The sequence below is a fragment of the Ursus arctos genome, unplaced genomic scaffold (genome assembly GCF_023065955.2).
Source record: "Ursus arctos isolate Adak ecotype North America unplaced genomic scaffold, UrsArc2.0 scaffold_18, whole genome shotgun sequence".
Lineage (NCBI taxonomy): Eukaryota > Metazoa > Chordata > Mammalia > Carnivora > Ursidae > Ursus > Ursus arctos.
In genome coordinates this window covers 47,737,404-47,747,644 of record NW_026622852.1, presented here as the reverse complement: position 1 = coordinate 47,747,644, position 10,241 = coordinate 47,737,404, and the positions used below count along the sequence as shown (strand labels likewise).

The 10,241-nt window shown below is 38.9% G+C and overlaps 1 protein-coding gene across 1 annotated transcript; it reads left to right on the top strand.

The window, feature by feature from the left end:
• The first annotated feature begins 8,784 nt into the window (after positions 1-8,784).
• Positions 8,785-9,840, top strand: LOC113266261 (glycosyltransferase 6 domain-containing protein 1-like). The gene is made up of 2 exons (XM_044389513.2): positions 8,785-8,792; positions 9,174-9,840. Exons 1-2 carry the CDS (start codon positions 8,785-8,787, stop codon positions 9,838-9,840), a joined length of 675 nt encoding a protein of 224 aa, XP_044245448.2.
• Positions 9,841-10,241: the final 401 nt, after the last annotated feature.

Sequence of the window (10,241 nt, the reverse complement as noted above, 5' to 3'; positions counted from 1 at the left end):
AGCAGAAGAACCTCAGCTCTCAGACTGGTTTAATCCTAAGTAAGAAAAAATATTCTGCACACGGATAATAATAATAATAATAATAATAATAAACAATTCAATTTAAATGGGGGAGATTTTTTTCCCTATCATCAAATTGTACCTATCCTGGCATGTTTCTAGGCCTTGGAGTTTTTATTTTCTTTTAATTTTTTAAAAAAGATTTTATTTATTTATTTGAGAGAGAAAGCATGAGCGGGGAGGAGAGGAAGCTGGGAGTCTGACATGGGGCTCTATCCCAGGACCCTGGGATCATGACCTGAGCTGAAGTCAGATGCTTAACTAACTGAGCCACCCAGGTATCCCCTTGGAGTTTTTATTTTTAAGGCTTTTATATATAAACCTAGTGTCTCTTTATCAAGAATCGGGCAATTAAGGGTCATAACGAGAAAACTGTTATCTAGTTTAACATTCCTGGTTTTATTAGGGGAAAGAAAAAAAAAATCTTTTTAGTAGCAGCCCAAAAATGCCACTAAGGACTTCTCTTGATTTTGGCATTAACACTCGGGGGAGAATCTCATTCTTTATAATGGCAATCGAGTATTCTATTTTATAGATAATTTATATAACCAGTTCCCTCTTGGTTTTGAATCGTTTGCAATTTGAGGGCTGTTGTAACTCATGCTTTGATGAACATCCTTGTATATATATTTTTGTACCCTCTTGTGTGAATTTATCCATATGATAAATGCCTATTGTAGCATCATTAGTTTAAGAGACGTAGATATTTTATATTTTCATTCAGGTTGCTAAATTGCCTTTTAATAATTATTCCACTTGTTTTCTAATCCACAGTGGATAAATGTGAATAATATTTTGTTTTATAAATTTACATTTTATTCTAGTAGTATCAAACATTTTATTGCTGGCAAAAACTGCTAGTTAAAATATCTCAATTCAATTTGTACTTCTGTAATTATTATTGAATTTGGGCATCTTTTATATGTGTGTTCTTTATTTGTATTTCCTGTTCTGTGAATTATTTTTTTCATATTTACGTTTTTAAAATAACCTCAAGTGCACAGAATTAGATAACAATCTTTGCTTCATGACTCACTCTGATCATTAGGTTATGCAAGATCCACTCATATTATTTGTGTGGTTTTTTGCTCGCTTATTTTTAATGAAACAAGAACTTCGACATTCAATAAAATTCAACATCCAGCTCTGCCTTTCCCAGTACCCGCATTCTGTCTCTTCACCCTCTGCCTTGAAACAATCTCCATCCTGAATCCTGCTTCATCACCCCATTGCTTTCTCTTTTTAAAATATAAGTTAGATCTTCCCCATGTGTTGTGGGAAAAGTGTATTTTTTTAATTTAAGTTTTGGTAATTTTATAAAGAGGATATAATGCTATGTATGTAATCTCCAGGGACTTATTTCGGCCCTTAATATTAGAATGCAAAGATTCATCCAAATTGCATATTACTATCATTCATTTTGATGGCTGTGTTAATAGTTGACTACAGAAATATACCACAGTTTGTTCATCCATTGCCTTAGTAATGGGCACTTGAACTGTTTCTAGGTTTTTGTTATTACGAACATTAAGAAGTAACACTCTCGTAAGGGGCCTTTCCAAAGACTTCAAAGTGTTTATAATATATATATATTAGAAAAGTTATAGATAAAACAGCGGCCCAACATCTATCTCTGACCTCCTCTTCAACTGTTGTTTCCCTCACTCCACTCCAATCATGCTAGCTCCCTTTTGTTCTCTGGATCCACCCAGCGTGCTCTCACCTGGGGATCTTTGCACCTGCTGTTCTTTCTCCATAGACCATTCATCCTTCAAACAGCCAAATGACTCATTCTTTCACTTCCCTCAGGACTCCACTCAAATGTTATCAGTGAAGCCTGCTCTAATCACTTCATATAAACCAGCACACCCATGCCCTTTCTCCCTTATCCAGATTTATTTTTTCCATTGCTCTCCTCAACATTTGACACACTGTATATTTGCTTGCTTATTCATTTATTATCTGCCTCTCCCACAAGAATGTGCCTAGAAAAAAAAAAGCCTAGATATAGTAGAGATTCAATATTTGTAGAATAAACAAATACATGAGACCTTTTGTCTAAGTGAAACGATAGCACCTTCATAAAAATATAATACAATGGTAGAAGGCATTGTGCTTTATTATGAAGCATCGTATTGGCTTTTAGTTTAGAATGAAATGACCCCTTCAATATTGTGATATCAGGCAGGAAGTTCATTTTTGGTTCTTATTAAGTAGAAAAAAAACTATAAGCTTAAAGCAAATATAAAAGAGTAAATGTCTCAGAACATCCAAGGAAAGTGTGAAAAATAAGAAAGTTAACAGGATTTTGCCTTAAATATCCAAACATATTCTACTATCATTATGATCAAATCAACATGGAATGGATCAGAGGAGTAGTAAATCCAGAATTAGATCACAGTATGTATCAAAGTTGATACATAACAAAAGCAGTATTTTAAAAATCAGTGAGGAAAGGACTGATTATTTCATAAATTATACTGACACTACTCGCAGTCTAAGTACGGGGAAAAATGGGGTCTTACCCCTATGGCATAAAGATAAATTCCTGATAGATTACAGACTTGACTGTAAAAAATAAAGCAGTAAAACATTTTGTTAGAAAATCAGTATGACAACATGTAAAGTCTAGGTAAGAAGGAAATCTTAATTCATGCTGGAAACCTACTAGCTATATAAAAAGACATATTTCACTATATTAAAAAAAAACTTTTTATTTTGGTTTTAAACCAAGCACCTGGGTGGCTTAGCCGTTAAGCGTCTGCCTTCGGCTCAGGTCATGATCCCAGGGTCCTGGGACGGAGGCCTGCATTGGGCTCCCTGCTCCGTGGGAAGCCTGCTTCTCCCTCTCACACTCCCCTTGCTTGTGTTCCCTCTCTCATTGTGTCTCTCTGTCAAATAAATAAATAAAATCTTTTAAAAAAAAGTTTTGGTAGACAAAAAATCTGGGAAAAAATTATTTGTAATACAGATAATAATTATCAAACCATAAGGAATATTCATAAACTGCTGAGAATAAATTAACAATTCAATAGAAAAATATGAAACTCAGGGCATCTGGGTGGCTTAGTCAATTAAGCATCCAACTCTTAATTTCGGCTCAGGTCATGATCTCAGGGTCATGAGACTGAGCCCCACATTGGGCTCTGTGCTGGGAGACTGCTTGAGATTCTCTGTCTTCCTCTCCCTCTGCACTTCCCCCACTGCACACGCTAATATACATATATATAATATTTATATATATTATATATAATATTTATATATATATTTACCATCTGCTCACACATATATATTATATATAATTTGCTCACATTAGAACAAATTGAGATAGCCAATAAGTATATGAAAAGATACTCAAATTCACTAGAAATCAGAGAAATGTAAAATAATGTAATAATGAGCTATTATTTATACCCATCAAACTGGAATCTTTTTATTTATTTATTTATTTTTAAAGATTTTATTTATTTATTTGACAGAGATAGAGACAGCCAGTGAGAGAGGGAACACAAGCAGGGGGAGTGGGAGAGGAAGAAGCAGTCTCACAGCAGAGGAGCCTGATGTGGGGCTCGATCCCATAACGCCGGGATCACGCCCTAAGCCGAAGGCAGATGCTTAACCGCTGTGCCACCCAGGCGCCCCTGGAATCTTTTTAAAGCTACAATCTAATAGTATAGGAGAAATTCTGGTGGGAAGGTGAAATATTGCAGCTGTTTAAAAAGTAATTGGGTAAGAACCCAAATTTTTTTTTAAATTATTTATTTATTTATTTATTTATTTATTTATTTATTTACTTGAGAGGGAGTGTGAGCAAGTGGGGGAAAGGGCAGAGGGAGAGAATCTTCAAGCAGACTCCCCACAGAGCACAGAGCCCCACGTAGGGCTCTCTCTCACGATCCATGAGATCATGACCTGAGCTGAAACCAAGAGTCAGCTGCTTAACCAACTGTGCCACCCAGGTGCCCCAGGTAACAACTATTAAAAATGAACACAGGTATACAGCAAACGTACTCCTGGGATCAGCCAGTAAAAAAAACAGCAATAAAACCTAAGGACATAAGATTAAGATTTGTTATATCACTTTTTATAACGACAGACATCCCAGAAATAAAATGAAAACCCATTCATAAGGAAATGGCTAAACAAACTGTCCACACCTTGGAATATTATGCAGCCATTACAGAGAGTGAACGAGAACTAGTCCAGAAAACACGAAAGGATTTCCACAAAGTTGTATTGAGTAGAAAGGCGAGCTGCAGAAAAGGATGCATTATCTCATTATTATAAAATAAACAAGATTCTAAAAGCCTGGATATATATGTGTATTTAATGTATATGTGCATATTGTACACATATTTTCTATAGAATTCTATGAATATGGTGGGGGGAAGAAAAGGGTACCAACTAGGCTGCTAATATGGCAGTTTGGCTAGGAAGAAGGGAGGTGGAATATTGTATACTGTGGAGCAGGAGTAGATGTGGGAAACATACACCCTGGAAATTCTCTAGTACTATCATGATTCTGTTTGCTCATGGTATGTTTATCTCTGTGACATCACATCTGCTTCCTACACTTTCTAGACTCCTGTTCAGTTTCCTATAACTAGACATACATCAATATAGCCTGGACTTACAGGAAGAGTCCCTGCCCTCTCCCTCCAGAACTACTTTTTGAACAAATTATACCCTCCCATATTATTGTCATGATCACATCTCACCAAATCTTAGTAATACCTTCTAGCATTGAAATTATTTCTAATTCATTTTGGCACCTATTCTCTCTTCATTAGGAATGTGGGTATCTTAGGTCATATATATGATGTCCCCCCTTCATTATCGTGCTTCTATGTCCCACCTATGACAGTCTATAGCACTATGACACTGTAGCATTCTCCCCTGTGTACCTCCTTCTGCAAATGTTCATTGTTAGCAATATACTTTGTGAGTAGGTCACTTTGTATCCTGCTGAATACCATCTGCTCAGGCCTCCTGAGGTATTTTCTAAGCTCCTCAGATACTGAATCTATCAGGGTGTAAGAGGAAGAATGCAACTGAGATGAAGTAACTCTGGTGAAGGGATGGTTGGCAGAGATGTGAACAAGGTGAAGAGACCCAGCAAAGGATATGGAGGCATCGAGAGGCTTGCAACAGCAAAAAGTTATGACCACCCTCTGCCTAAAGGGACAAGGGAAGGGATGGTGTTCCTGGAGACCAGGGATTTCTGGAACCAGAAAAGAGCTACCCAACAGAAGCTGTAGTTGTATATGGACACAGCCACTGTTAAGATCTCAACAAAGCTGGGAGAGAGGGGAAGAAAATAGACAACCACCTTTCCTGTCCTCTGCTCTCATGCTGGTGCCTCCCACTAGCAGAACTCGCTGCAAGCCACAGGGCAGGGAACTTTGGGTGATCGGTCTGCTCCCAAGGCAGGCCAAGTAGAGAAGGGCTGAGGAAGGACAGCGGAACAGTAAATGGAGAATAACTAACACCAGGCACCCTTTTTGCCACTAAGCATCATTTCTCGAATTTGACTTAGATGGAGAAGCTCATGTTCCCCGAACAGGAGAAACAAAAAGTCATATCAGCTAGGGGGTATCATCAAGATGATGGCAATCCAGCCCCATTCCCAACCTAAACTGTAATCTAAATTGTAACATTTGCCATCTCTAGCACTCTTCATATAAAGTGGTGAAGGGGAGAGAATAATTAACAGCAAATCATGGCTACAATCCCACTTCTGTAGCTGTACAGGTGGTTGGGAATAAAAGGAGGCAGCTAACAATCACTACCCCATGGTTTCTTTACCCTCTGCTAACCCCTTTGATGGCCAGAGTTTCTATCTGATAGGGTGACTCAAACCTCCATTCCTGAAGAGTCTGATTCTCTTGGTGGTCTCACCTTAGGGAGTTGCCACAATTTCCCATTGACCATTATTGCTGGAAATGGGAGTAGCAGGGGCAACCCCGAAGAATCCCTTGCATTCTATGTGAAGCCCTCCTTGCCGTCATTGTATAACCTCATCTCAGTATCTTCCTGGTGAGGAAGATCAGTCATGCTGGCCAGCGCAGTAATGCCATTTTCTGCCTGTTAGCTCAGCAACATGAGGAACCACAAGGGATCGGCTATCAGGTTCATAGAACCATGACTTATTTCCTAGAGGAAAGACTCCTCCCTTGGGAACTGAGAACACTACACACACTGAACGCAAGGTCACAGCAATGGTGAGTAAACATTCTATAAGTGAATTATTAGATGTGATTGTGAGCAGGAATAGCCCCACATCCACCTTGTTTTATGAACGGCGCATGTTAGCTTGGGAAGAAACAGTATTTCACAGTGCTCGCTGATTCAAAGCATGAATGGTGTAATACTACTGAACAGTTCCTCAACCTTTTCAGGGAATTAATCTCGGAACTAGCACTGAAACTGAGACTTTCCCTGGCTCTTCCACTTTCTATCAGGCCAGCTGCCTCTAGACGGTGAGGCACATAGTCAGACCAGAGAACTTTATGGAAATGGGCCAACTGTTACACTACTTTCACCATGGAACGAGTACCCTGGATGGGGGCAATATTATGTGTGATACAATGGCAACTAATAAGATATTCTGCAAGTCAACAAAGCTGACAAATTTGTAGGCAGGAAAAGCAAATCCCTCCCCAGAACATAAAACATTCCCCTGAAGGACAAGTGTTGTTCCTTTCTTCGTGGAGTCTAACATAATCAACCAGCCATCATCTGGCTGGCCGGTCACCCTGGGAAGTGGCTTCATACTGTGGGCTCCCATTGTCCCTTGTTGTTGACAAGTTGGGTGCTCAGCACTGGAGATAGCTCAGTCTTAGCAAGGGGATGTCCATGTCATTGAGCCCATGCATAAACTCCACTGGACTCCAAGTAGCTAGGGCCACGTTATACAGAGACACTAAGCCAGTCACAAAGGAGACTGGGCAAGGTGTCTAGCTGCCATCCAGAGGGTCGATCATCTTGTCTGCCTAATGCTGAGCACCTCTTTGGCAGAGAATGCCCTCTGGCCAGCACTTACCTTCCAGGTAAGGAGCTTCATACCTGTAATAGAAATCTAATGACTCTAAGTCTCTCCTACTCCTTCCTCTTCTGTTTTATCAATTTCCAAACACAAGTTTTTACCTGCCTTCTTCTTTCAGAGACTGCTTTTGTTCTGTCAGCAAATCTTTAATCCGATCTAATGAAGAAAGAGGGATAATCTTCAAACCCTTTCATCTTCACAAATAGATACTGATTTGCATCTGGGATGTGCCTAGGTGATAAGCATCATCACCCCGATAAGGGTACAGGTGGCCAATATTAAGGCGGAGTTTGAGACTTGTGAGTCAAATAGAAGTGTCTGACTATAAGCTCTAAGAAGTGTTTAAAAATAAATGCATAATAAATAAGTAAATGTGGAAGTTCAGAAAATCCCTAAAATAGTAAGAGTAAGGGTACTTTGAAGAATTTTTTTTATTAATGTACTATTGAGGGTTGCCAAATCTTACTCTTATCTGGGTCAGAATTTGTAAACAAAACCTGTAAATCACCAAAAGCAAAATGGCTTCTCATTTTGTAGTCGATTCCTTCCAAAGCAAAGGTGTTAATTTGTTTTAATAGTTTAATGCCCTGCCTCCAGCCGAACTATTACTTTTGTCTGCTTCTTTGCTTTGTTTTTTGTTTATTAGTACTAATGCTGCTTCTGCTGTTATTTTGTTACTATTAGAAGCAAACCTAATATTAATCTTCTCTTTTGGACTAATCTTATTTTCTTCTGGTTTGCACTCATGGGCCTAGAACAGTAGGAAGGGTGGGAAGAAGGTGCTCTAGATCTCCTAGAAAAGAGGGAAGAAGAGAAAGAGGCAAAGCGGGTAAAGAGAACAGAAGACAAACGCACACGGTGGTGCTGTCTGCTTTAGGCAATAAGCAGAGAAGTGATCAGACACTGGGCAGCTAGTTTAAGCCGCAGTCAGAGCTCAAGGGAAGGGGCGCCTGGGCGGTTCAGTCATTAAGCGTCTGCCTTTGGCTCGGGTCACCATCTCTGGGTCCCCGTGCTGGGTTCCGTGCTCAGCGGGGAGTCTGCTCTTCCCTCTGCCTCTGCCGCACCCCACCCCCCCACTCCTGTTGTCTCTCACTCACTCACTCACTCTCAAATAAATAAATAAAATCTTTTTAAAAAAGATTTTTAAAAAAAGGGGAAAAAAATCTCTGGGCTCAAAAGGCAGTTGGGAACACTGACTGAAGCACAGATTAGGAAAGCCAACTGGTTAATCTTGAATCCTGACTCTGCCATTTGTTAACTGTGGGATACTAAGTAATTGACTCAACCAATCTCTGCTCATGTTTCCTCATATGAAAAATAGAGATAATGATGGTAGGACAATGTAGGACATTGCAAGGATTAAATGAATACTATAAAGCACTTAATCACGGTGCCTGGCACATAGTAAGTACTTTGTAATCATTAACTATTATCACTTGGACCACAACTTACGTTGTCATGATAAGGTGGTAGCTTAATTTGTTTCGTTTGTTCAACAGAAAGCGTCCTGATGTAAAAACAACAACTGATTGGTTTGCACCAATCATATGGGAAGGAACTTACAACAGACAAGTCCTGGAAAAGTATTACAAAAGGAGGAACATTACCATAGGCTTGGCTGTGTTTGCTACTGGAAAGTAGGTGCTACCAACATTCATCCTTCTTTATTTTGGAAAAACATGGATAGGTACCCATAAACTCTCTACATCCAAAGAGTTACTCATACTTAACCCTAATCATGATTTCTGGCTGACCTGCATAATTATAGTGGTTATTTTCTGCAGCCATGGCTGAATCCTTTACACGACTTGGGAATCTTCTTATTAATATCCACTTAGCTCTCTTTTCCTTTTTTCTCAATCAACTTTATGGCTCTTCTCCGGCCCCCAAGCTCACTACCTCCTCTTTCATTAATCAACACAGATAAGCTCTATACCCAACTTCTCTGCCCCTACCCATTGGCAATTCGGTAGCAACAATGACACATGGTATTCGACAGCATGCCTAAGTGACATGTTTTCTCCTGATGAGTTTTCAAAATAAGTGTTTTGTTTTTTGTGTTTCTCAGGTTTGTAGATCAGTACCTGCAACAGTTCATCCAGTCCGCTAATAAACACTTCATGAGTGGCTACAATGTTATCTTTTATATCTTGATGGATGACTTCTCCAAACTACCTCCCATAGAGTTAGGTGCCCTTCGAACATTTAAACTATGTATTGTATTCAGACGACATGAGTGGAAAGACCTGAATTACATATACATGAGGAACTTGCATATGTACGTCCTAGAACACATCCAGCACGAAGCTGACTTTCTCTTCAGTATGACCGTGAACCAGATCTTCAGGAGTGACTTTGGGGTAGAAGCCCTGGGCAAGTCTGTAGCTCAACTCCATGGATGGTGGTATTTTGGACATGCTAAAAACTTCCCTTATGAGAGAAGCCCTAACTCAGCAGCTTTCATCCCTTTTGGAGAGGGAGATTTCTATTACCGTGGCGCAATTTTTGGTGGTACACCCTATGAGGTTTTAGCCTTCATTGAAGAACATAAAAAAGGAGTTCAAAATGATGCCCGAAGAGGATTTAAGAGTACATATGAACGTTACCTAAACAAATATTTATTTATCAATAAACCCACTAAGTTGTTATCACCAGAATACAGTTGGGATCCAAATTTTAGACCGCCCCCACAAATTAAACGTGTAAAGATAGAATGCCAGTCAAAAAGTATTTGAGGTTATATCATTAGATTTATGAATTAATAAGTGAATCATCACAATAATTCCTCAAATATAAAACTTGTTAAAAGTTTCAGTGTTTTAGAAGCTTGCAAAAATGTGCAATCTTCCAAAATAAATTGTTTTTCTCCTTGTAAACTTGAACCATCTAAATCTGCCTAAACTGGATTAAGAATAAACGGATGGTAATTTAATGTTAATGCACAGTGATGTTATTATCTACATATAATAAATAATGTAGAAATACTTTTGGAGGCATAAAATGAAGAAACACACCCAGACTCTAGTTCAGAAAATAAAGATGGTAGAGAGATGATAGATAGATAGATAGATAGATAGATAGATAGATAGATAGATAGATAGGTGATACACATACACATATACACAATGTCAAAGGG